A 27,945-nucleotide genomic window follows, 5' to 3' on the forward strand; every position below is an offset into this window, starting at 1 on the left:
CTCTTTGAAAATAGGCCTTGTTGTTATGCAAAAACACATTTGGTATAGACACATGTGTCTAGTGTCTTGGCTCAGTTGGCTGGGATTGCTTTAATGACCATATCAAATTCAAATACTTGCATGTATATATAAACTCTCTAATGTACTTTTATACCTCCAAAATAATTCTAAATGGCTATGCCTTCATTAGCTGGAAGAAGAGAAGAGCTGTTCAGGATTCTCCAGAGATTAACACTTGGCAAACGTTTCTTTTGACTGAGCTTTATTTAGGACAACTTGGCAGTTGGACCCCTCTCCACCTCATCTTTCTGTTGCTGCTGAAAAGAACATAACCTCCCCGGATATACAAAGATAAAATCTCATTTACTGCTTTTAATTCTGTCTACTTTCCAGTTGAAATGTAGCTGTAATATATTTAACAAAAATACATAAATGGTTTTCTAAGTTTTCTAGGCTTATAGCCTCCCCTAAATCTTCTTGACTATTCTTTAAATAGCATTTTGAGTTTACTGGATCATCAGGCAGTGTACTACCTCAACTCAGAAATTCAAACTGTGAATGATCAGGCCCTCAGTCATTATCCCTTACATAACCACACATCTCATCATAGATTATCCCTTACATATGACAATGGCATTCTTCGTCCATCAGTCATGCGACATGAAATGATCAAAAGGTTCCGCTGTTTTTCAGGCCAAATTAAAGAATGGGGAAGACATGTGATCTCTAAGTGATTACAGGCAATTTGAGTGACTGCTGATCTCCTGCGATTCACGCACAACAGTCTCTAGAGTTTGCAGAAAATGGACAATGAACAAAAAGCATCCAGTGAGCAGCAGTTCTGCGGGCAACAACCCGTTGTTAATGAGAGAGATCAGAGGAGAAGGGCCAGACTGGTCAAAGCTGACAGGAAGGTGACTTTAATGCAAATAACCACACATTACAACAGTGGTATGCAGAAGAGCATCTCTGAACACACGATGCATCAAACCTCTAAGTCAATAGGCAACAGCAGCAGAAGCAAAAAATGAAGTCCCCATTAGAGTGATAGTGATTACATAATGAATATACAATGAGAAAACACTCTTCCCTTCATTACATTAAGTATTTTCTCAATATTTTGGGGATGACCTCTTATTGTATTGTAATGCACCATGAGAAATATGTGATAACCATCTCAGAACATTAGGAAGTTGGATGATGTCGGAAGTGTTTTAATGGATTCAATTAAGCCAGTAATGAGCTATACACAAGCGTTTGCTTACATTAGGACATGGAACACAACAAAAGCAATGTCGTATTCAGCTGAGCCAACAAGATTCAATCTTCTAATATTTTTTATATTTCATTGTAAAACATATATTTATTTATTGCGCCCATAAATTGTGAGTGTTTTGTTAGCCTATATCTGCTTCTCATTTGAACAACAGTTGTGCAGTAGTAAAAGCATAATTTTCGAGATTCTGAAATATTAAAGGACCACAATGTACATTAAATGTACATTAAATGTACCACACATCAAAATAAGGCAAAGGCTACATGACCACCAGATTATTTAATGCAACAAATCGTGTTTGTGCTTGTACAACCGGCTCATATTTACCACTGGTTTAAAACAAAAACACAACGAAAAGATCACCAGCACCACGCAAAAAATATGAAATCACTCTCCTCAAAACAATAAACGTTCCCCTCGCAGAAGTGCATGACTTCACATGGGTGTGTGGATTATTAGATTCAATCAAAACACGCGCTCCATTTTGTGACTTCAGTTTGGACACATCCATCTCTGCGATACAGTATATTTGGTGTGGAGTTCACGGTTCCGTTAACCAATGAGACGTAACTAAAGCAATCACACAACCGCCTTGCTTTGCGCTATTCCTTATGTAATCCATAAAAATAAACTGTAACATTATTTTATAGTGACCAGCTTTCATGGTTTCGTGATTTAAGGGCGTAGTACACCGGGCCCATGGGACGGGTGGGTGGAAATAGGGTTTCATGTTAAATATAGGCTAAAATAAATCTCCACAAGTCAAGTAAATGAGCTGTTAACACGTGAGAGCCTGTTAAACTTTACACAGACAATTTTTTTTTAAATACCCATTTCACAACTCACTTTTATCTTCATTTTTCAGTTTCTCGCACTTTGCTTTTCTCCCAAAAACAGTACAGCAGAGCAGAATTCAGCTTTAAGAGGCTGCCTTTGGAAACTGAGCACAGATCTTCAGTGGATCTGGTAGGCAAATCAAATAACTGGGAAGTGAATAACAAGTTCTGTCATTGGCCACTTTTTAAAATCTGAACCCTTGGCTTCCTTGTCAAGTGGAAAAAATCATGTTAAAGCCTCTATTGTTAATGGTACTGGAATGCAACCCATAGTTCAAGCAACTGGGTTCACCCATGTTGTATCTGCCACTCTAGAACAGTATTCAATGTCCAAGGAGATTTTTTGAAGGACACATGTCCATCGGCAACAGGAATTAGAAAAGCAAAGATAAGAGGCGAATACACAAGACTTGTAGTCACCTCTCTGGTTTTATAAAATATAAAGGCACATACCATGTTAAACTTAAACTTAAATATACAATGTGGATGAATGGGAAAAAATACTAGACCGGGGAGCAATCAGGTGGATTTGGAAAAGCTTTGGAAAATGGGAAATCCAGCCCATTGTTGTAAACACCGGCTCATGTGCTCCACCTAGTAAAGGTTGTGACATGCAGGTGCCAACAGTGCAGTGTTTGCAAAGCCATGGTGTTATGTCTGTGTCACTGCAGCTGGAAAACTCACACAAGAGTGGACCTCTGTTTCCCGTGTGATAGGCCTGCTTGCGAGTCGCTTTTATAGGGAACAAACGACCTCACGTTCATGGCTCTCAATAAATCACCCCCGTTTAACAGTTTTGTGACTTTTGACACATTGTTCTGCCATGAGATTAGCCTTACCAGCACTGAGGGGAAAATGTCAATTGCTATACACTCACTGAGCACTTTTATTAGATGTATCTTTTTTACTTATTGGTCTTCTGCTGCTGTAGCCTATCCACTTAGAAGATTGACAGATTGTGTGTTCAGAGATACTCTTCTGCATACCACTGTTGTAATGCGTGGTTATTTGTGTTACTGTCACCCTCCTGTCAGCTTTGAATAGTCTGGCCCTTCTCCTCTGACCACTCTCATTAACAACACATTTTTGTGCGCAGAACTGCTGCTCAATGGATGTTTATTGTTTTTCACACCATTCTCTGCAAACTCTAGAGCCCAGTGTGCGTGAAACTCTCAGGAGATCAGCGGTCTCTGAGATACTCAAACGGTCACCCTGTCTGGCACCAATAACCATTCCACAGTCAAAGTCACTTAGATCACATTTCTTTCCCATTCTGAAATTTAGTCTGAAAAACAGCTGACCCTCTTGACCACATCTGCATGTTTTTATGCATTTAGTTGCTGCCACATGATTGGCTGATTAAATATTTGCATTAACAATCTGGTGTACAGGTCTACCAAATAAAGGGCTCCGTGAGTGTATATCTGCTTAACTTGTGCTACATTGAAAAAATTGAAGTGAGCAACAGTTTCACAAAGGAACTCTAGATTTTTAAAAGCATTGTTTGAGAGAGATCTCCTGACGGACAGCGAGCCATTCGCTCTAACTGGATGGTGAGGTGTTCTGTGGCGGAGCCAGAAGCCCTGTGACTGGTCGATTCAGATCCCAGTGCCTGCCTCTGTCTGGAATGGCTGCGCTGGACTTCCCCGGCATGAGAAATACTTGATAGCACAGCTGTCAGAGGGGCTGAGAAAGCCTCCCTGAAGCCGCTCAGCTGCTAACAGGCGTGAGTGACTGAGAACACTGGATAAATATAGCCCCGTCACCGTTCGGCTTCACACTCTGCTCTCTCATCCTCAGAACAAAAGAGTGAGTGAAGAAAACTGGACTTCTGAAAAAGGAAATCAAGCCTCTTTATCTTTCTCAGCCTGTTTTTCCATCTCTCTCTCTCTCTCTCTCTCTCTCTCTCTCTGTCTCTCTGTTTCTCTCTCTCTCATTCTCTGTTGGGTTAAATTTAGAGAGGACAGTTCTCATTTCTGCATTACCATTCCAAACCAGAGCATGAGGTGAAAAAGAAGAAGAAGAAAAAAGAAGAATTAGAAAGCCTCTTGGCAATAGTATGCACTCTGGGGGCTATCGGCCGATGTGAGGAATCTTGGGAAAGGTTGTTTCTGTTTGAGGATTGAATTATCTGCGACTGAACCTTGACCTGCGCACTACGGCCTGAGACGGGGGACCATTGTGAGCAGGTAAGCGAAGACATCTCCTTTCCTCTCCAAACTCCAAACAAAGGACTTTCTCTCACACATGATGTAACTTTGTAACTGATTTCCATTTAACTGCAGCCGCTGTAAACAATAGCTGAATGACTGAACTGTGTGCTGATGCTACAGGCAGAACGAAGCGCATGCTCCGTTGCACGTTTTATTCACGCGGGGTATATTATGTGCTGTAATTTGAAAGAAACTGACAACCCCTTAGCTTGTGGGGCTTGTTTGTTACTAGTTGGTACTGTCATTTTCCGCAGAAAGCAATATTGTTGTGAAGCATCTATGAGACATTTCTCATGAGCACAGTAACAGATTAACAATTTGTGTAATTTTCTGGCCCTGTTTCGTTTCTTATCGGAAAGGTGCCCCCAGGGACAGTGGTGTACCGTATACGCTGACTCATGAATGGATTTGCTGAGAAACTCTCGAATGAATCAGAGAGCAGAGACTGCAGGAGCTGCAGAAGTGCTCAGCCCAGAAACCGACTATTATTGACATCTGCCGCCATAAAAATGCTTTCAATAGGTCATCAGGCACAGCATTATAGCATAAATGGCAGTTAAATGTATTTCGAGGACAGAGCAAAATGGTGAAATTATGTTTTTGTGAATCAAGCCTCACTTCAACTTTTTAGGTGATAAGAACTGTCTCATTGTTTATTATCTACAGAGAGAGAACTTGTCGCCTCTCGCAAAGGATGTGCTACTATCCAACACGGTTATTCTATCACTACTTTTCACACATTTTGTGTCAAGGTACTAGTTCTTGTTACAAATATAGGGATCCTTTTTAAACAAAGTCTGTTGAAAGTAACACAAAATGTGTTGTCATTAACTAGACATGGAGGTGTGTTAAAAATGACAGGTTTGTGTTGTCTTTAACACATCTGCATTGATAGTGTTGGTCTCCAAATATACACCACACCTTTTTAATCCAGACAAATAACTACTGAAAAAGATTGAATGGGCCAGTCAGTCTTATTTCATTGTTGGAAAGCGGATTGATGACGTTTCAAGGCCTGAAGCATGAAGGTGTTTCAGCATTCTATGAACAGCCTTATATATAAATCTCAGAAATGGGGTTTCCATGGATTTTCACAAGTGGGTACAGTCTGTCTGACTTGAAGTTAGACATGTATGAACAAGGAATTTTTGTTCTTTCCTTCCTATCTGCTCAAGATAGGATCTATTTGTCCAGTGACTTAGTCCAGTTCTGAATGAGGGCATTATCTTTGCACTGGTGACGTAGAAATCACGTATGTGAATTACAGCATTCTCTTCATGTTTGCAAGAGTCATGAGCCATACATCCTCCAATCAGAAATCCTTTCTTCATGATAATGTGGGCTCTTCACATGAGCCATATTTAAGACATAACAGTCCCCTGATTGAAATCTCAATGCATTTTATGGAACAACCTGGATTTATTATTGTTTCTGTCTTAAAAGAGCTTTGGTCAGAGGGACAAAGGTGGCATATCTAACCATATTCAGACAGAAATGTTCCATCATGAACCTTCTCCTTTATTTGTTTAATGGGAAAAGGCAGTCAGATTGGGGCTTGACATTTTGCTTCATAGAGTGGAGAAACAATTAAAAGTATACTGGTAGGTAATTAGGTGCTACCAGAGGAGGTGGTAAAAGTAACACTGTTAAACATTAAACAGGCCCAGTATATATTTTTATGGTTGCAAACTGCCTTTTTTCTATTACTAATAATAACGTTAATTAAATTCTAGGTGTAACACACAAAAGTCAATTGCAGCAAAGTGGGTTACCTTGACATTTCAGTCACTTTTCAATTTGTATTTTAACACGCTGTGGTAATGTAACATATTATTCCCTTAAAAAAGAACATTCTTTGCCTAAACATGCATTTTTCATGCTTGTCTACAGTACTCCCATATGAGAGATATTTATTAACACAGCATAATTATGTATTTTTTCTAGTTTGCTCTGAAGATGATATGTTGCAGCCCGTGTGGTGCCCCTATTTCCGAACAGTCAAATGGCATATGATAAGACAGGACAGTGGCTGGTGAGATCATTATGCTATTTCAGCACAACAATCTAGGAGGAAAGGAAATAACAGCCTGTGCCGTAATGTTTGGCTGCACAAGTGACATCATAGTTTCCATGGCAACAAAACAAGTACAAAATGGAGGCTTTGCATTTGTTTATTATTTGTTATGGTTATCCAATAACACACACATGACCAGAGACCAGTAATCAACTATCTTTTTGAACTAGTGGAGTAATTAACACTTTTTAATTAGGAAAACTAAGCCATGTAGAAACCATAGCAGTTTGAGAATATATCTGGTTTGGCAAAGCATATGTGCATTGACAATATTGACAGTTTATGACAAGTGAGATCATGTCAGTGTCCTCTGAGTGAAAGTATAATGAGATTATTGTAGACAAGAGAATTAAGACCACAACGAGTATACTTAAAGAAGGCATGCTTGGAACCTGTTGTGGACAAAGTTAATTTTACTGGCTGAAAAACAATACATGCATCTTATCAGACTGCCCATAAGCCAATTAAGAAAGAAATGGGGCAATGAGTATCTTCATACTCATCCTAATAAGCCTGTTGTTTGCAGCTAACCCAGAGGAATCTTAGAATGGCGATACTAAGCTGTAGAAATGTATCCATGTTTTTATTGTGGGAGCTAGATGACACAGAGAGGTCCATTAGTATGACAGAGCTGTCTCTCAGCAAAGAGCCACAGCTCTTCAGTGCCTGCTTCATTTCAGCAGGGTCATACTTTGACTGGAATGGCTGTAAAATTATCACCATGCCTACACTTCACTGGGAGTGTGGAGATAGAAGTGGTGGGGCCCCAGTGAAGAATAGGTCCAGGCCTTGACCTGGGCACTTTCTGGTGGATGATATCACACAACACTCCCCTAGGGAAGAGGGCTGTATGTTACGACTAAAATGTGATGATCAGTTTGGTGACAGCTGCAGCTGACACAAGGATCATCATTTAGCCCTTGGGATAGAGAAAGGTAAAAAAATTAAATGAATAAACATTCATTTACGGCCCCGGGCATACTGTACATGCGTGTGTACAGCCCACTCCTTCCGCTTGTGTGCATTCTCAATCAGCAAGTCAATCCCAGCCCAACAGTACATCACACTTTATTTTCTTTCACTGAGTGAGGAGAGCACTCTGGGAGACACACCTCCCGATCTTCATCGGATGTATTCAGAAAATGAGTTCCAACACTCATTGACAGAGTCTGTAAGACGTACTGTGTAGTTGCAGAGTTTGTCTAATGGGTTTGGTATTTGTCTTCTCCCTTTTCACAGAAGGAAGTTGAGACAGTGTACTTTACAAACCGGCCACTGAATAAAACCGTTGAGTGCTTTCAGGCTGATGCAGAAGATAGATGCTGGCTGTAAATACCAGTGCAATGCAATTCAGTCAGCAGTAATCTTGTTCCTCTCCCTTGCAAAGTTTATGAGGGAAGTGACATCATTTCCATTCTTCCAGAAATGTACATGAGGCTGGACTGCTGGAAAATTACATCTGGCCAGTGATGTCACCAGCTTTGATAGGTTTCTGTGCACAGAGGTCTGAGAAGATGAAAGCCGTATCTACTAGCTTTTGTTATTTACTGCTAATTTGTTCTGGTTGACTACCCAAAGTCCAATCACTGACAATTGAGAACAGATATCATCAATATATTCCTGAAAGGCCCTCAAACATTTGCAGTATTCATCACAAATTGCATTGCATCATATAAAATGACTAAGGTATATACTGTATGTTCTGATGCCGCCATTGCCTCTAATGTGACTGCTATCAGATTCTGCGATTGTAATAAAGCCCTTATCAAAACCAGTGATTTTGTTATGGAATAGAAAGCAGAATATATTTCACATGATAATGTCATATTTTCTTCAGTTTTGCATAGCAATGATCAATCTTCCTGGTATAGATTGAATAAGAGTGGGGTGAAATAAACCTTTGACTTCATCCTTTTCTCCACAAAGTTTGTGGTTTGAATTTTCTTTCTGCTCTGTGCCTGAGAAGGACTTGATGATGTTAATGTTCAGTAATCAAATGCCCGAAACATCAAACTGGATTTTGATTCAAATGACACAGCACCCTACTTGCATTTGTTCTTTCCCCAAAATAGTCTTCTTGAATTCTTGACACTTGTTTTTTCTTATCTTATATAGCTGTGAGCCTCGCCCGGTCTATCTATGACTTCTATTTTTACATTTTGCATTAACAACCTTGTAAGGTGACATCTAATGATGTCACCAAAGCAGAATGGCAGATACTATAGCGAAAAGCATGCTGACATCACATAATTTAGTGGAGACATCAGAATTCTTCTCAGATCACCTCTCCTGCCATACTAGAGGAAGGCACAATCCACTGTTCTAAAATAAACATGTCCTCACCAAAGGACGTTGTCATACTCATATAAATAATGACAACGCCATTCCCTTAAGGTCCCCTAAGCATGACTTTTAAACTTATTGCTGTAAATTACCAGTACCTTATGTATTTCAAAGTCATACTGAGGAGAACTTGGAAATCTGTATTCTCGTCACATTCCCCTTGCTCATAATTCCCATTCCCAGTTTCGGGAAGTGTGAGTAGCAAAGACTGCCGTTTGGACTGATGGGTGTTGATTGGTGTGCTGAAACACGGTATCCTACAATTCATGAAAGGTTGACCCATGATGCTAAGCGATGAGAATGAGGTAATCGACTAAATTGCATTGCACGGAGCACAGGAAACATCAAGAGGCTACTGGTGTTGATAAGACAGGCCAAGCTGTTGCGAGGAAGCTATATTTATATTAATTTATGAGCCTGAAATAGACCACTACAAGTTGTAATCACCCTGAAATGTGATATTCTGCATGGTCGACATGTCAACAGAAGATATATTAATACTGGATACTTATAGCAGCTGAGTGCTCATGTTGAAATATAATGTGTAATGGCCATGCTGTGTGCTTGTTAGGTATGAGTTTCTCCTGGTCCAAGAACACCATTCACAGCCTACGTGGTGGGAAGGGTCAGAAACTACAAGCCTTATAACTGCGATTTTGGATTACATATCACGTACATATAGTGTTTTAAACTGAAGAAAAACAGTGTTGTGAGCACATAACATAAATCAAGGCTCCAGGCAACAGAAAAAACAACGATTGCGCTGAATAGTTATGTGAGCGTTGCAGACGATTAAAAAAAGCCATGCGACCCCCCCCTGAACTCTCCGTCTCAGCAATCTCAGTACAGACTCAGAGGGAGTAAAATATATCACACTGTAGCTAATAACAGACTGGACAAGGTGACCTTGGCTGAAACACATTTTTGCACACAAAAACACAAACACATGTCTGGTTATGTTGTTCTGCGATTCACTGTCATTGCATAACTCATTTCTTTGTTCTTCAAAAAAGGCAGTTATTTATGAGTCTGTTGCTTCTGGTCTCTTAAAATATTGTGTGAATTCATAAAAAATATCCATAATAAGATGTTATTCTATGTTTGATCTCTTGATAACTTAGTACAGCGACCTCATGGGGCTGTTGCAAAATCCCTTGCAATGCCATCAGTATCGTGAGCTGGGAATTAAAAGGTTCTTACTGACATTTTTGAGAAAATGAATACTATGTTGTTCACTTTGGAATCTTTGAAGCTCAATATCTTGAAACTCTCAGAGCACTGATAGAACCTTCTAATTCTCAGCTCACAGGAATGCCTGAAATCTCCTCTGGATTCCCCCAAATGCCCATGTATATACTCCCGGGTTGCAAAATTCTTTTTTTACCCATTTTCTTTTTTTCTCTACAGTCTACTGGATTACAAAATCCAGCCGCAGAATCCTGCCATTGCTGGAGTTCCTCAGAGAGCAGCCTGCTACGCTAGCTCTTCCTTCCCTTATTTAGTAACAGCGATCCAAGTATGTAGCGAGGACGAATCAAAGTCCTTTTTCAAAGGCATTTTCAAGGAGGTACAGAATAAAGGAGAATTTGGACAGCTGCCACCACCTGTCATTACCTTGTTTTGCCTTGGTTAACTACACGGACCATGGTGGTCAAAATAGAACTGCGCACTGGTGCCAGCAGGACTAGCATCCCCTGGACCCCCAGGGCTGCTCAGATTCTGCACGGGCATCGGCTGACTTTATTCAAACACAGCAGTATGGAAACAGAGCCTGTCTACCATAATAGCTGCCATTAGCACCATCTGTGATTTGAAAAACCACACTGGTGTAGTAAGTACACTCCTGTTATATGCCGTATACCGTAACCATGATGAATTATGGGTAGAAGAGCCACCAGACTAGTAAAGGGCAGGGATATCGTTGGCCCGTCACCGTACGAAAAGGGAGAGCTTATTCCGAAGTGGCCTTAAACAGTCTTTGTTTCCAAAATTAACCGCACCGTCATAGAGCGGCGGAATGTCCTCGCTAAAAGCCAGAGAAGCCGGGGGCTATCAATACCCACCGGGTCCGCGCCTAAGTTTAGAAATGCCAGGGGAGGCGGAGCGTTCCCAGAGATGCGTGCGGAACGCCGCGGGAATGAATCAACCGGAGAACAGCAGGGACCATCAGTTAAATCAGCCCCCCTCCCCTCCAGACCCCGGCACTGAGAGCCATCACCAATTATTTACAACTGCCAATAGGTGCGTTAGAAGCCTACAGCTGAGGAGTAAAATTAAAATATCAGCTATGCTTGGCATGCGTACACTTGCTGATTGCTTATAAAGTGATACACCTCCTCGGTCCTGGGTCGAGCGCACATGTGGGAGAACCTATATATATATTCCGAGAAAATTTCACAGGCAGACAGCTGCGTCCATCGCCCCAGCATCTAGCCCCGCAACAGGAGGCCGTTTTGGCCTATCAGTGACTCGGACTTTCACTCGTCTCAGCCAGTTATTTTAGAGATCTCCACCTGGCTGACCTGAGTACAGTGACACCAGGATTGAATGAACTACAAGTTTAAGGTTAGAATAAAAACAGGCCCAGGATATTTCCATTGCTGTTGACCTCTCTAGGCTCTCTAGGCTGGATGTTAGACTATTGTATGTTAAATTGGGTTGAGTGTCTGCAATTGCATCATGTATCCCGCAAGTACAGAGCTTCTCACGAGTTGGGGAACATTCGGTTTAGATTCCCATTTGACAGTGAGATAATGCCATGATGAGAAACATTCAGCGCAATTCAATTTGTTTTTTAACTGTAAAAACAAAATTGAATAATGTTCTTACACCATTCCTACAGTGTTGCTTGCAACTTCCAAATAACATTCATGAGACATCCATGACCCCGGTAGAAATTTATGGTTTGGGAATGTTTACCTTAATACCCCAGGAATGTTTTGGGAACCAAAAATGGTTAGCTGGGTACAAACAACATTTTTTATTTGTCAGTACATGGGACAGAAAGGGGAAAAAAGGCAGAACCTGATGGTTTAATTAAAAAAAAAATTATTTGCCAAACAATACGGTGAAGACAGCTGGTGATGGTACATATTTACTACATGTGTTATACTACATATATTTATTTTCAATACACAATAATTCAATACATTTTGTTTTTGTTTGCCATACCTAATTCCACTATAAGACACAAATGACTGTCACCTCTTTACAATCCTAATAATTGATGGCACTCTGCACAGTGCTGATGTTTAATAAATCTCATTTTATTTTTACATTTTAATAAAATGAGAGGACATTTAATAAATTGTGCTGGTGGGACTATCAAATTCAAAGTGATTTTGGCTTGGGAACCTGATATAAAAACCTTTATAAAAACAGATTTGTGGCACTTTATACCTTGTTTGGCCATGTTTCTCTTGGCTGTATTTACTTATGTAATTCTTCATTTTTATATGATTCATAATGTCATGGGAAATGAAGGCAGTCCTATTGACTTATCTGTTGGGTTGCTTGGCTTCCCTCCTGAAACAACCATTAATAACTTGACTAACTCCAGGACTAAAGTAGCCGCTACCAAATGGATGCCAGTGTTTACCCTGCTTGAGTCACTGATATGTCTCATCACAGGCAAAAGTTAATGACCTCAAGAACTTTGTCCCCATTCAAACATGATGTCCTCATATTCTGACTGTGGATGATCTTGCTATGACATGATGTCATCTCGTTTTTTTTATCATGCACCTGTATCCAAGGCAGTGTACATAGTTTATGTTTCATGTAATATCCATCAGTGCAGACAGCTGGATAAGCATGTCAATTTAAGTATCTTGCTCAAGGTAAAACAATAATAACCCACCTTGGATTGGAACTGCAAGCCTTTTGGTCATAAAAAGCCAGCTCCATCATGGCATAGCTGCTCTTGGTGTGTGTGTGTGTGTGTGTGTGTGTGTGTGTGTGTGTGTGTGTGTGTGTTTGTGCATGTGTATATTTGTGTTGGGTATCTGCATCATTATATTATCATTATTATCATCATCTATGCTGCATAATATATTTTATATCTTATGTCTTCTGATGTTTTCAACAATTAAAAGCTTGCAAAAGTATCTTTGTATTAGTATCCATTCAATTACATTAATGGCATTTGGCAGACACTCTTATCCAGAGTGACGTACAGTTGATTAGACTAAGCAGGAGACAATCCTCCCCTGGAGAAATGCAGAGTTAAGGGCCTTGCTCAAGGGCCCAATGGCTGTGCGGATCTTATTGTGGCTACACCGGGATTAGAACCACGACCTTGCTTGTCCCAGTCATTTCCCTTAACCACTACGCTATAGACCGCCCTACTAAGAATTAAGATAAACATGTCTACTAATGTTGTTCCCATACAAGACATGCAGGTGAGTCTGAGTGAATTCAGTCAATATGGTATGACTGAATTATAGCATTTGGCATTCAGATATCATATATAATATAATATAATATAATATAATATAATATAATATAATACAATTAATATAATATGCAAGGGAGAATGTAAGGAACTGCATAAAAACAACTGTTTGGGTATTCATAAGGGTGAATGGCTATTACTTATAATGCTCAATCTTTGATCATTTGAAATGTTTATAAACTTGTTTTTAGTCCGTTGAAACTGGATAGTAATGACAGCCTTGATGCTTACAGCCCCTACTTGGTCGACATTCTTCTGCAATCTTGCAGCCAGAGTAAACTTGCATACAGTACGTAATTGTACTGAGTAATCTCTATCACAACAACGCAGCACTGGGAGACAAATCCCCAGCATGACGTACTTGACGAAAGCATGAGAGTTGCAGGTGAAAGGTTGCATGAGATCACGAGGGAGGTTCTGCACATTTGGTACTTATCTGTAAGTAATTACAAGCCCTGAAGTCATACTTGAGCATGGCTGAGATTATGCAAAGAGCGCTGTGTCACTGCCCGACCGTCGCAGACCAGCGTGAGGAGAGAAGGACTTTCTGCCTGTCACTTTAGAAATGTTAGGTCCATACCTCTGCTGTTAGGTCCACCCCCATGTGTCTGCTAGGAGTGCTACTCACACATTTATGTCATGCCTAGTGCTGGATAACAGTAAGCAGATGGTATCCTTGTTTCACCCCAACACAAGTTTCTTGCATCATTTTGTATGGTCTAATTCCATACCTTTCACAAACTGCACTTATATCAAGTCACATAAATCCTGCTTTCCGTAAACTTTTCATAACCTCTTCAGCTTCACGGTAGTGCAGTCGGATTATTCTGTGTCAAAAAACCTGGAAGCGTTTAGGGTCTGGGACCCAGTGAGGAAGTGAAAGAGTATTTGAAAGGAATTGTCAACTCTGTATCCGATAGCAGGACTTATGCCATATGTTGCATGCAAACTAGATTATTATCAATATTTGATGAAAATTGAGTACAGTTCAAGAGTGTATAACATGATAAATGACAACTGGACTGCATTTATATAGCACTTTTATCAAAAGTGCTTTGCAACTAAAGCCTCACAATTGGGGGTTAGGTGCCTTCCTCAGGAATGCTTTGACACACCCAGGGTAAGGGATCAAACAAGAAACCCTCCGATTGTCCGACAACCACTTACCTCCTGAGCTAATGTCACCCCCATGTATTGTGTCTCTGAAAATATTGTAATATTTTACCTTATCAATGCTGGTCTTGACAAGAAAACATTTGAAGGAATCACACTTTCCATCAAGTGGTTTAGAAAAGTGTTCTGATTGGCTCACTCAGTAAAAACTGAATAGCTTACCATGGGCCTGTAGTATAGATAGTACAGGTTTGAACCTCTCCTATGTTATTATCTGATGATGGCTTGTTAATGAGAAATTCACCTCAGATCCATTTTGCTTAACGTTCCTGCTCTGTTGTTTAGAGTGTAGGGGGTTAAGATAGTCAGACTTGCTGGCGAGTGTATGGGACTGCCTGCACTTGAGCTGTGGTACCCCTTGCTTGGGTGCTGGCGAGCCAACAGTGACTCAGAAGGACCCAAACTGGGGGAAAACTGGGAAAGATACTCAGTCAGTAATAACAGCCTTATCGGGTTTGTTTAAAAATCCAGTACCGCCATCCAAGAACGCAGAATAGCTCCCTTAGGCTGTGAATATGTATGTGCACAAAAGGCGTAATCTAAAAGCTTGCTGTTAATTCAGCTGCTTGTAAAACATCTGGGTATCGTGAACTTTAAAGGAGGGGCAGTGTTCAGGCCATCACGATTGATTATGGATCTTGAGCCTCGCAGCAAGAGAGCGTGGATTTTTATTGTGGGATTTTCTTTGATTTTTATTGTTCTCTCCTTGTGTGAGCCACATTTTGGTCCAGTTAAAGAAACCATCTTCATTTTGCATAACGTGCTATTCGATGGACAAAAATGCATCATCCACCCATCCCCACAGTGAGATTCTTTTGTGAATTTTTAAATGAAATGAATAATTTAATAAGGGTTATAAAGTTTTTGCCTTGGCAAATATTAAGCAGTCTGGAGAAGAGTTTAACTTTTTCCACTAACTCTAGATAAGTTACAAATTACACTTAATAGAACATGTAATAAGAAGTAGACAGATAGATTTCAAGGAGCTGCAGTACCATATCGGACCTTTTGACACAATTTCTTTTGTCTGGATAGTACTATGGATTTTGACTAAGCTTTCTGACTATTGGATATGTTTTATAACAAAAAAGAGACATTTTCTGCTTGTTTTATATTCTGCCAAAGAATAGTTTAACCTTTAAGTAATAGGCTTACCCAAAGAGAATTGATATGTTGTTAGGGAATACTTGAGGAAGTTCACTCTTGTCGGCTAACTGATGATTGAGGAACCGTTGTTGAGTTTCCTCAACTCTGTTTAGAACTGGTCGAGAGCCAAAGATTTATCAAGAGTCCCATTTCATTCCCAGGTCTCTTCCCCACCTGTCACATAAATAATGGACCTCATGATGATATAAATCAGATTTAAATTGGTGATGTACCCCAGACAATTGCCCGCTTTTAAGCCTGTCCCACCCTGACCTTTTTTAATAAAAACTTTGGAGGAGAGATATTCAACTCGTATCCAGTGTCCACTGCCTGTTAAAGGAATTGACTTTCCACTCGGAATTATTTCCGCTTATCATTATAGCTGTTGCTCATGTCTCTCCACCAAATTTATGTACTCGGGGATCGAATCAAGATCTTCTCTTGAGGCGTTCACACAGAGAGGAGGGGAGGGGAATTCACGGTCCAAAGCCAGAGAAACATTTCAAAATCCTGAGAAAAGTCAAGACTGCATGATACCAACTGGGGTTGCATGTAAGGAACAAGGAATAATGAATCACTTTGTTTTCAGCCCAGGGGCTAGGCTGGGTCAGTCACATCACAGATGTTGACCATAACAGAGCTTAGGCCAAATGGTAAACCCAATACTTCTGCACTGCAGGACCTAAGCCTGTGCATATGTCATTATATCAGAGGGTGTTTTACAGTGAAGGACTCCGAGGGAATATTACAGATTACAGAATGAATGTAAAATAGTGAGTCATTTTTTTTGCTTTTAATTTACAACTTGTAACACTGTGAGGAGCACACAGGGGGAACTTATAAAGGCTATTCCTACAATTTATGGTCTATTTACTCTATTAATCTGTAACAGCAGTTATCCTCTGGACTATTCTATCCCTCTTCCACATTTTTACATGTCTATTTGAGTGTTTATTTGAACCTTTCCGATTAGTAATGAGACAATACACAACCAGAATGTCATGAAACTGTTGTTCAGTGTCATTAACTTAATCTGTCTGTCCTTGGGTGCCATCTTTTTAGGGTCTGTATCCCCACTGGTTAGATTTGTATCTGAAATCTGTACCTGAAATCCAACCTTAACCAGAAATGGAAACTGTGGCTCAGACTTCACAAGCTTGCAGCCTGTTGATAAACCAGTGTAGGAGAGGAGCTTTCTGTCTCGGTGTCTCGGTTTAGAGAGCGTCCACACAAGCTTTGCGTAAGGAAACATCTGGATATGTGGGAGACGCTTCCTACCTCACTGCAGTTGACGCCTATCTCAGACTTCCTGGTCTATCTCACTGCTGGGCAGCACTTAGGGAACAGGGTAACAGGTCTGCGGTGTTTTAGCTTAACCACAAACGTGCATTTGTTAAATGCAAGCCCTGTGCGCTAACATCAATAATACAATTTTTAAATAGATAATCGAATGTGACTTAAAGGAATACACCAACATTTTTGGAAATATACCTTTTTTCCGACTTTTCTTCATTTCATTTTCATTTTTGTGCATTCACTGGCTCGGTTTCTATGTTAGCATGATGTGTTAGCTTAGCATAAAGCCTATAGGAGTCAGTAGCCTACCTTACAGCAAGTCCGAAGCTTATTTACATGAGGTATTGTATTTGAAATACACGTGCGGGAAAGATGGTTGGAACTATGATGGTTGGAACTATGATGGTTAGATAGTTGGAACTATGATCGCATATGTATCCTTCCGTATTCCCTTAATCAACATTTGGATTTCAATGACAGAAAATGGAGAACATCATACAGAGCTCCCAAAAATGTACATTAAAAATGAATACAGAAAGGAGTTTGAGGGGATAAAAAACATTATTGTCAGTTTGTGTTGTTCCCCTGGTCATTAATAAGAAAATGCTGCCACCAGGTAGTTAGGCCATGGATCTGAAATGTTTGAATAATCTCATTGACATGTCTTTTCTGAGAGCTGGTTGCTTTGTGAGACCAAAAAGTGCTCTCCAATGACCAGCTATCTCCTGTTTCCCTGGCACGGCTGATGCTATTTTGTGCTGTCAAATTATTTTGTTGCTTTGCAGTCCTAGCAAGTCAGATTCACTCTGCTTATGACTTTGGGTTTGTAATCTAAACAGGATACCATTTGCAGATGGCAGGTGCCAACAAGACACATTTATCACTCCTGGAATTATCAAAATAGCCAGTACCACTGCCAGTGACTAAACACAGGGATGCTCCAGTAATTGTTATTGTCAAAAACCTGCTGTTTGATGCCATCATTACCTGGTATAAACCCTCAATTTAATGAAAGACTTGAAGTTCAGTAACTCTTTATGTTATTCCCTATTTAGGCGAGGATGAGGTCGAGGAACAGTGTCGTAGACGGGCCAGCCAATGGTCAGCTCAGTGTCCTTCAGCCTTCAGTCGCCATCAATGAGGAAGAGGAAGAGAAGGTCCGCGTTTCTAAGAAGAAGAGGGTGAAACCTCAACAGAAGGAAGATGGAGAAAAAGGGAACTCTGGGACACTGACAACCTCAGACATACCCTCAACAAACAGCAGCCAGAAAATGGGATTAACAGATGTTTCAAAAGAGGATCTTCTCCACCTTCTGGGAATTATGGAGGGAGAGGTTCAGGTGAGAGTCCATATTTCACATTTTAATCAGACAGAATTGCATATGGAGAATTATAGAACTTAATGTGTGTCGGGGGCACAAATGTATACATGTTCAGATATTACTATAAAGACAAAGAATACTTTGTTCATGTACATTTAAAATGTACAGTTCAGTTCACATCTTCGACTTAATATTTCTCACTTTTAAAAACTCATGATTGACACATTGATCATTAAATGGTAAATGGTTGGCATGTATATAGCGCCTTTATCCAAAGCATTGTACAATTGATGCTTCTCATTCACCCATTCATACACACATTCACACACCAACGGCGATTGGCTGCCATGCAAGGCACCGACCATTAGACAAGAAAATAATGAATTTACTTCATGAAGATGTTAGCCAAAAAAAAAGCAATTAATTTGGCTGGGCTGATTTGTTATACTGGATACGATGTTAATTGAGATCACATAGCAACACTCCGGACCCAGTCATTTCCAGAGTGATCCTATCGCAAAGCAGAGGAAATTAATGCTCCCTAAGTGTAAATATTTGGTGACCTATAATGCTGGGTTTGTGCTGGATGAAGCGCTAAATTACCTAGTTGTTAGGCAGACCTTTATGGGCACATACGCTCTGGCAAGGTTGTGTGCAAACGATGGGTCTTTGGCTCACCTTGGGCAGCAGCTGTTAACCCATGGAGCTGCCTCCATGTTGCTTCCTGTGCCGGGCACAGAGTGGAAACAGGAACAACATGTGCCTATTCTGCCCAGCGTTAGTACCGCTAATTGTTTTCTAATGCAGTTTCCCTCATAAATTACCCTTCAGAGAAAATAGCCTCTCATTCTCTCCTGCTCTTTCTCTCTGTCTCCTTCTCTGTGTCACCCTTGGTCGCAAAATAAGTCTATAGAAGAGCACAGATAAACAGGCAGAGTATTATTGTGCTGTAAACCCTGATGACGTACCTCTCAAACATTAATTATTCTCATAGTAACTCATAGGACTTTAGACTCATTCTCTGTGAGTTATAAGTAGTACATTTTCTCTACACTGTGGGGCAGTATTCTTCCTTTATTTGGTGTTGAAATTAGTCTGAAGTGTCCAAACAATACATAAGAAATGCTAAAGAAAGAGATGAGATAGTCTGTCCGACTGTTTTCTGAATTGTAAGATAATTATTTTAAATTCCATGATTATTACACCCTATATTATCTACTCCTAGTGGAGTTTTCAAAGAGAGGAAACAAAAATCAAAAATGTTTATGAATAAAATATAATGCACAACAAGTCTATAATTTATTGATGGAGTGACTATGCTACTTACTAATTTGCTAATTCACTAATGTGAAATGTGTTTAACAAGTGTTTTCCACCTGACTTCTTTTTAATTACTGGCTTTCTGAAGTGTATTGCCCCATCTAGTGGCACAAATAAAACACTGACGCAAGCGGCACGGCAAAACGCCATTTGTGTTTTACAGTGAAGGAAGGCAAACTGAAAACATAGACCACAAAATCTGTAGGACGACAGTTGGTTAAATTCTCAGTTTGAATACCGTTGATAGCGATCGCCCTTTTCTCCACAGGCACGGGAGGATGTCATCCGCATGATGGAGTCCGGAAGGATCCACCCTAAGGCTCTGGAGGCCCACTACGGCTCAGCCGCCCCTCCCAAGGCTCTCCACGCCCTGTACCGAGACGGCCTTCTCAGCAAGTCCAAAAACGGCAGTGCCGACGTGTACGAAACACCCATGGTGGAGGTGAGTAACGCACACCGCTTCCAAAATCTTAACTGGGGTCTGTAGCAGACCTCGTCACGTAGCGGCATCTCCCACTGTTAACCGGGGAGTCGGGGAGGGAAGGGGTGAGACACAGGCTCGGCCCTGAGGCCTCCCGGCTAACACAAAATGTCACCGGAATGTTCCGTCAATGTTACAACACTGCTGCTAACATGGCAGTAAGATTGTGAGGACGTTGTGCGTTAACTGGCATCCCCCCCCCCCCCTTAGCTGGAGCGTCTGGAGGGGAAGCACCGCGAGGCGTACCGCCGCATGCTGGAGCAGCTGCTGCTGGCGGAGAAGTGTCACCGCCGCACGGTCAACGAGCTGGAGGGCGAGAAGCGCAAGCACGTGGACTACATGAACAAGAGCGATGAGTTCACCGACCTGCTGGAGCAGGAGAGGGAGAGGTGAGAAACCGCAGGGCCTCACATCGCTACGCAGGGCTCATACCACAGAGAGATTACTGCCAGTATGTTTCACATGAATCAGCAACAATTAGCAAATTCAATGTCATTTTTGTGAATATACAGAAAACTACACAGGGCTGATACCACATATAGATTACTGCCAATATGTTTTACATAAACAATTACCAAATACAATGTCTTTCATGCATATACAGAAAACTACAGGGGGCTGATACCACAGATAGATTACTGCCAATATTTTTCACATACATTGGTAACAATTAGCAAATACAATATATTTTGCGCATATACAGAAAACTCCACAGGGCTCATACCACCGCTAGATTACTGCCAATTTGTTTCACATAAATTGGTAAGAATGAGCAAATACAATGTAATTTTGTACAGAAAAATACACAGGGCTGATATCACAGATAGTTAAGTACCAATATGTTCAAAATATTTAGAAACAATTAGCAAATGCAATACACTGTATTTTGCTCATATACAGAAAACAACATTCATATATACAGTAAATCACAAAAATATATATATCCGCCTGGTTTTACAGACATTCTCTTCATCCAAAAGTAAATAATGTCTTTTAGATAAATAATTCATTATAATCCTATTGCTATAATCTTATTCACATCAGTTTTTACATTTCATTCGGTGTTATTCGCCCCTCTTTTTTACACATTAAAATTGGAAGTTGTACTGAGATAGGTTGGACAGGGTGGGTCTTGTACACCCTGTAGTGGGGTCACACTGTGGGATACCCCTCTACAACCAACCAACGACGAGGAGGACGGAACCACACTGACAACAACAACAAGCAGCCAGGGACAGAGCGGGGCATGCGAACCCAGGGGGCGAGGGAGCTTCAAAGGGGGCCAAATTAATTTGTGAGATGCCAAGCGGGTAAAAACCCTGAAAAGGGGGCCCGCAGGGGCTAGTGAGCCTCTTCTGGGAACAGTTAATTAGGCATCACATGAAGTGATGAATCGGTTAGGGAATGGAACATGACACGCTGTGATACGGTGCTCACCAATCGCTGCTGTGACGTCACAGAGTCATCTTCGCACCAAGGCTGTAGAACTTGACCTGCGTGCAAGGAGGTCAAAGGTTCATAACCCTTGAGTGAGGCACTTAATGTGAATTGCTCAATTAACTTTGTTAAAATGGATGATATGCCACGTGATAAGCAAGTTTCCCATGATGTGGGGGTCGGCAAATTGCATGCAGCGATTTAGAGAGGAGAGTTACAGTTAACACTTATTACATGTCCTACAATAAGTGGCCTTTTCCATTTGGAATATTTGTTCCTGAAGTAAATTGCACATTATCTTGCATAAAGATTTCATAGTAATAGGTTCCATCAAGCAAACCCTAGATGACACAGTTTGCGAGCAACACTGATAGAAAAAATCAGTGGCATAAGCAAATGTCTGTGAAACTGTAGACTTTTGACACTGAATGCAGAAACCATGTTGGCAAGTAGAATGTATCCCTCTCATAAGGTTTAGGTTGTTCCTTGGTCAAGCAAGCTTTCTGAGAGTGAATAATGGTGTACTGCTTTAAACAACCAACGGGTTAGGACAGAGCAGGCCAGCAAACAAAGCTCACGCATTCAGATGGATCAGATAAGGCCTTCTCGGCAGCCAACGGCGATGATTATCTGCATCCACAGCTTTACAGAAATAGCGGCGCATTCAAAGTCCAGATGTAGGCAGCGTGATTTACGCACCACCGCGCACAACTACATTTACATCGGCGGGTAAATGCTTCACAAAGCTGATGCCCTCGCTTATGCCAAAATATTATGAGGTGTTATGACATTTCCGCCCATGCTTGTTAATGACTTTGTGGCCCAGTGCCACTTCTGAAATCTGCTTTCCTACGGAGGGTATTTGTAAAAGAATGTTGAGGTGAAGAAAACCCAATCTCTGATATGCCCTTTACATCACATCTATGCTAAGCTGACAGTATTAAAAACTTTAAGCTCTAATGTGTAAATCAGGCCTTTCTCTGATAACATTTTCATTGTATAAGTTGTATAGAAATGGTGTGCATTCTCAGACCACTATCCTTTCAAATCATATGTATATTTTATTTGGCATGAACTGGAAATAAGAAAAAGTTTTAAAAATACAGTACTGTATTAAAACACAATAGTATGGTTTATGGAAATCGCTGGGTGTAGGATAAGTTTAGTGTGATCTCTCTGTCTCTATTCTCTTTCTCTCTTCTTACTCTTATCCTCAGAAGAAAAGAGTGAGTTGGGAAAACTGAAAAAGGAAATCAAACTGCCTTCTCTCCCTCTCTCTCTATCTTTGAGCATAAAGTTTGCTGTTAAAACAAGAGGGAAAAAAGTACCTCCTTCCCTTCCTTTCTAGTCTCTCTCTCAGTGTGTTTGTGTTTTATTTGTATATCCATGTTTGTGTGTTAACCATGCCGTTTTTGTCAGGGTATGATTCACACAAGCTCATAATGAACTGCCTGTCGCTCATATTTACACTGTATTTAGCATTTAGCATTCAGCATCATGTGTTGAGAGTGACCTCAGCAGAGTCAGCAGTGGACACGCTCTGCTTGTCGGCGATGAAAGATGGCGTGCAGGCAGTGTACTGTGGACCTTACTGCCCGCATGGTTAGCGCCGGAGCAGTGCACAGACACAGCTGCACTTCGCCAGCTATAAAACTTCAAACAGTATGGAGGGCTCACCGCTTTACTGAACCCCCTTCACCTACTTTTTTATTGTCACACCGGAGTCAGATGGCTGAGGTTGTTTTTGTTCGGGCTGGGAGGGAATCCAATCAGCGTTGAGAACAATGAACTCAAGAGTGGCGTGAGTTCTGGTCCACACGCCAAAATGCCTCAGAGCTCAGTTTGGTTTCACGGTCTGTTGAGCACGGCGAAGGGATGGCAGGCCTTGACCTCACCAATGTCTCCAATTACCTTTTAAGCAAAGCAGCCTTACTAAATGCCAAACACATTAATAAAAAAAACGGGAGATTGTATTTCAGATTCATAAGCAGTGGAGGACCTGTGGATATGTCATTGCAGATATATAATCTGTTCAACAAAGAGGGTCAAAGTTGACTGAAAGGGCTTATGTTAGCAAGGCTTATGATATTGTATATTTAGATTTCCAATAAAGCATTTGATAAGGTACCGCATGACAAACTCATTATCAAAATGAGGACAGTAGGAATTACAAAAGCCATTTCTGAGTGGCTTCGGAATGGCTTACAGGATAGAACACAAAGAGGGACCTTATCCGAGCAGGGTATTTTGGGAAGTGGAGTCCCTCAGGGTTCTGTGCTGGGACCACTGCTCTTCCTCATTTACATAAATGACCTTGACAGACACATTGAAAGTACTTTAGTTAAATTTGCAGATGATTCAAAACTAGGAGGTTTAGCTAACAGTTTGGTATCTACTGAAGTAATCCAGGAAGATTTAAACAGAATCCAGAAGTTGGCAGAAACCAGGCAAATGAAATTAAATATAACTAAATGTAAAGTTCTACATGTGGGAAATACAAAAAAAAAACACAAGGCAGGATTACCTTTTATGGCTGGTACGAAATTGGAAGGTGCTCAAGTTGAAAAAGACTTGGGGGTTTTAGATGATCAAAGCCTTTCGGGTTCTAGTCAATGTGCGATGGCAGTAAAAAAGGCCAACAGAATGCTAGGATACATAGCCAAGAGTATTGAACATCAGTCTACGGAGGTTCAATACTCACCTTATATAATGCCCTTGTTCGCCCACAGAGGACTGTGTGCAGTTCTGGGGAACATACTATAAGAAAGACACTGGAAAAGGTTCAGAGAAGGGCAACCAGATTGATTCCATGAATAAAACATAAAAGTTATGAGGAAAGAGGATGCTTAATCACTTTAAGCTTAGTAAAAGGAGACTTAGGGGGGATTTTATTGAGGCTTTTAAATTCATTAAAGGGATTAACATTCCGATAAATTCCGCACAGATATTAGGAAGTATTTTTTCACACAAAGAGTGGTCGCTGTGTGGAATAGCTTACCAGGACATGTAGTGGAGGCAGAAACACTGGGGGCTCAAGACCAGGCTTGATACGGTGCTAGATACTATTGTGCTTTTTGGTAAACTAAGCAGTAGGTACACCTTAGTGGTAGGAAAAGGTGAGCATTGCTGGGCTGAACGGCCTGTTCTCACCATTATGTTATGTAGTATTAAATAAAATTAAATCAATCACCTCGTCACCCGAGTCGACAGCATTGCCTAAGCAGGTAAGAGTGCTTGTCTGGCAGAGTTGCCAGTTCAATCCATGGCCCTTGCCTCCGAGCTGGTTGGTGCCTATTGCCATTGGTGTGGATTTTCCCTTAATTAAAAAATAATAATAATTTAAAAAAACAGTAATGTAATTAGATTATTGAAAGCTATGAATCCTGCCCTCACACAGACCTTCATCCTCCCTTGTCCCACACACCCTCACAAGCAGGTGTGTTCCGGTCTTTCAGCACCGTGCGATTAGGCATTCCTCCCCAATGCAATCATCCCGCGCTTCACTGCTGGTGATGTCATGAGCGGCCCTGATCACCTCTGCATGGGCCCCGGCCCAGGAGCGGAGAGCAAAACAGGGACAATAAGTCTCTTGTGTTCGTATTTCTGTCAGTGATAGGGATCGGAAGCTATCTTTCCACATCCTATCCCATCCCAACTCGTTTTCTGGGAACACACAGTTGACGTTCTCCTGCAATTAAGTAAGAGCATGCCTTTTCAGTCATTGGCTTAATTTTCTAGTCTTGTGAGGCTCATTTATTTGGGAGGCCATATGGTGTTCCAGTACATTTATTCCAGTCATTTATTTTATTGAGTTCAATCTGATAGCCAATGGGGTGCTGTCTAAATGCTGTACAATCTTTCCTCACAAAGATATTTCTAACAAATGCATTTTATTTGTATTGTTTTATGGCTTACTGCGATGCTGCTGATATGTCACATTGTTCAGTTATTAAAGCATAGTTATGGACATTTTATAAAAACATTTTTTTATATTTGTTGAAAAAGACTGCTTCATACTCTGAGGATGTTTTACAAACAGACGCAATGCATGACAGATATGTATGTAAATGTTCCTCAGATGGAGCACTTAGTAGCAGGTTCAGATATGTTCATGTAGTTCAGATTATGTTGCTTCCCATTTTTCTGTTGAAAAGTCAATGAAACTGCCAGCGAAACACCGTTCAGGTGAAAAGCCCGGCTATGTTTTTATCTGGAGCAATTTGCAATTAATTAGAATAAGCAGGAGACAATACTCCCTGGAGCGAAATGAGATTTCCCCATTAACAGTATCAGCATTTTAAATATTACCTATGGTTACATGATATTAACTTTCATTTTTAGTCTGTGTAGTACATTTGGAAATGAGGACCAAAATTAATGAGGTTAAAAGGAATTCTGTACCCATACAGACATGCAGTGCAAAAATAGTGACAATAAGAACATTTTGTTCTAGCTCTTCGTGGAAATATTTCTTTATGGGTTTGAAATATTACATTTCAAAATTAAATAGTCTATAGTGATACTTTACTTTACAAAAGGCTTGCTAGGACATTTATAAGGCTCTGGGCCAGATCAGATGGCATCACCCTAACTTTACAGTCCGGTGAGAAAGAATAAACCATAGTCATTTTCTTTCAACAGAGTGACCACAGGCTATTATCATTATGTAAGCTGTAACCTCTATTTAAATTATGAATAAAAATGTTAATGGGCAGAGCAGGAAGCCTGATAGAAGGGAGTATCATTTCTGGTTGTCTATAGACTTTTTATTTGGAATTTCCTTATTTCATTACTCATTATTAGTATTACACATGACTATCCTTTGCTACCCAGGGCCAATGAGCCCTGTAGAGAGGGCCTTTGAGGACAGCCTAGTTAACACATTCATGTTCTTCTGACATTCGAGTAACATTGTAAGAATGTTACACTTTAACTGGGAAACTAATGTTCCTCATTGGCATGCATATAATCTTCTGCTGTTGGCAGCCTGTCATTTTCCTTCTGCCGAAGGCCTGAGAACTAGGTCAAACGAAGGTTAACCTTTGCCAAATGTTGCCGCTCTTGATTCGTAATGAGTTACCTCATTCTTCTGTCATTTTTGGCAAACTGAGCAGTATTTTACAGTATTTTCCATCCTTGCTGACATGCTAATGATGCAGAGGGGGGTTTACAAGTTATGTAAGTATGTAAGTATGCAAGTGAACAGGGTGTATGTGCACAATTGTGTAGCACATTCCTTTACAACTGAACATTGTTCATTGGCGGTATATATGTTAATGTCATCAATATAAGTGTATATTCATTGAATAGAATAGAAAGCTTTGATTACCACAATTCACCAAAACAAATACCTAAATAAAACAAGACTTTGGCTTCCCAAGAATGCAAAGTACTGAGCATGGTCAGTTTTAGTCATTCTCTTAACTTTAAACAAAATGAAGTATTATTGTCTGTGGTAATGCCTGCACAAAAAGGTGGATGTATACTGTACATGGTTGTGGAGGCAGAGTTGTCTCTGTTCTGCTTTTACTGCCTTCATAGCAGCTATTGTGGGTGCTGTGTTCTGCTTAGACAAGATCTTGTTAGTCTGTCAGTGAAGAACAGAAAGTAAACAGAATGATAGGAAAGAAAGCCCTCTCTCTTTGTCTCTAAGTCCCTCCTACTCAGAGTGTAAACTTGAGCTGTACAACTCCATCCCAAATATGGAAGAGATGACATCATTACCCTGTGGTCCAGCACTGTTTTCCACAACTTTCACCTTTCATTGTCCTGATGAAATGGTCGGAATGTGATGGCTAATTTCTTATGGATTAAGGACCGTCCTCAGCCTTGACAAAGTCTCTGCTGAACCGCTCTTGCACAATGCAAGACACGCTAGACATGGATATACCTGTTGTGCATGCAGACTTGTGGGTAAGTGTGAATAATGATTCAAACTGTGAGAATCGGACACATCTTAATGCTTAATTATGCCACGATGTGCCTCTGTTTTAATGTACTGCAACATGAACTTTGTAGTAATACAGCAAGAAAACATTTGCAAACCTGAATTTTGTCTGCTAGCACCTAGTTGCAGTGATTTCATAGATAGTAGTGCAGAAACTGACTGGGCTATTACTTTTATTATTATTATTTATTTCTTCATTATTATTTTATCATTATTATTATTATTATTATTATTATTATTATTATTATTATGAAACAAAGAGTACCGCTTGGCCATTGTGTTTGTTTTTATTTTTTTGGCTTTGTGATTGTTCAATCGCAATAAGCATAGTTACCTCAGATAGAAAACATTTTGTAAGGGGGGTTGAGCTTTTAATTTGTCTGCCCTCCTTTGTTCATTCTCCAATCATTTCATTTCCATTCCTTCTGCTTCCTTGCACCAATCCCACATTTCCAGGGTCAGTGATGCCCCTGTGGTGAGCAGGTTAATACCCCGGTTGGGTTTTTGAACAGATTGCTCGGTCAACTATGACATGCCACATTAAGTGACAGGGCTAGCTGTCTCCCCACATTTCAGAAAAGGTCTAAGAACACAGAACAAAAAAAGGGAATACAACATAAGATGATTG

The 27,945-nt window shown here is 40.5% G+C and overlaps 1 protein-coding gene across 5 annotated transcripts in view; it reads left to right on the forward strand.

The window, feature by feature from the left end:
* Window positions 1–3,796: 3,796 nt before the first annotated feature.
* Window positions 3,797–27,945, forward strand: part of LOC133129515 (filamin-A-interacting protein 1-like) — a 30,265-nt gene continuing 6,116 nt past the window's right edge. For 2 of the 5 annotated variants that reach the window (XM_061243671.1, XM_061243668.1), the window contains exons 1-5: window positions 3,797–4,301; window positions 6,270–6,357; window positions 17,866–18,150; window positions 19,721–19,894; window positions 20,144–20,322. In XM_061243671.1, coding sequence (XP_061099655.1) covers window positions 6,328–6,357; window positions 17,866–18,150; window positions 19,721–19,894; window positions 20,144–20,322 — 668 coding nt within the window. In that variant the 5' untranslated portion in view covers window positions 3,797–4,301; window positions 6,270–6,327. Of the gene's footprint in view, window positions 4,302–6,269; window positions 6,358–11,199; window positions 11,308–17,865; window positions 18,151–19,720; window positions 19,895–20,143; window positions 20,323–27,118; window positions 27,284–27,945 lie in introns of those variants that run through there. The other 3 variants (XM_061243670.1, XM_061243669.1, XM_061243672.1) reach the window with 3 other exon arrangements.

The sequence above is a fragment of the Conger conger genome, chromosome 5 (assembly GCF_963514075.1).
Source record: "Conger conger chromosome 5, fConCon1.1, whole genome shotgun sequence".
In the NCBI taxonomy this organism is placed as follows: domain Eukaryota; kingdom Metazoa; phylum Chordata; class Actinopteri; order Anguilliformes; family Congridae; genus Conger; species Conger conger.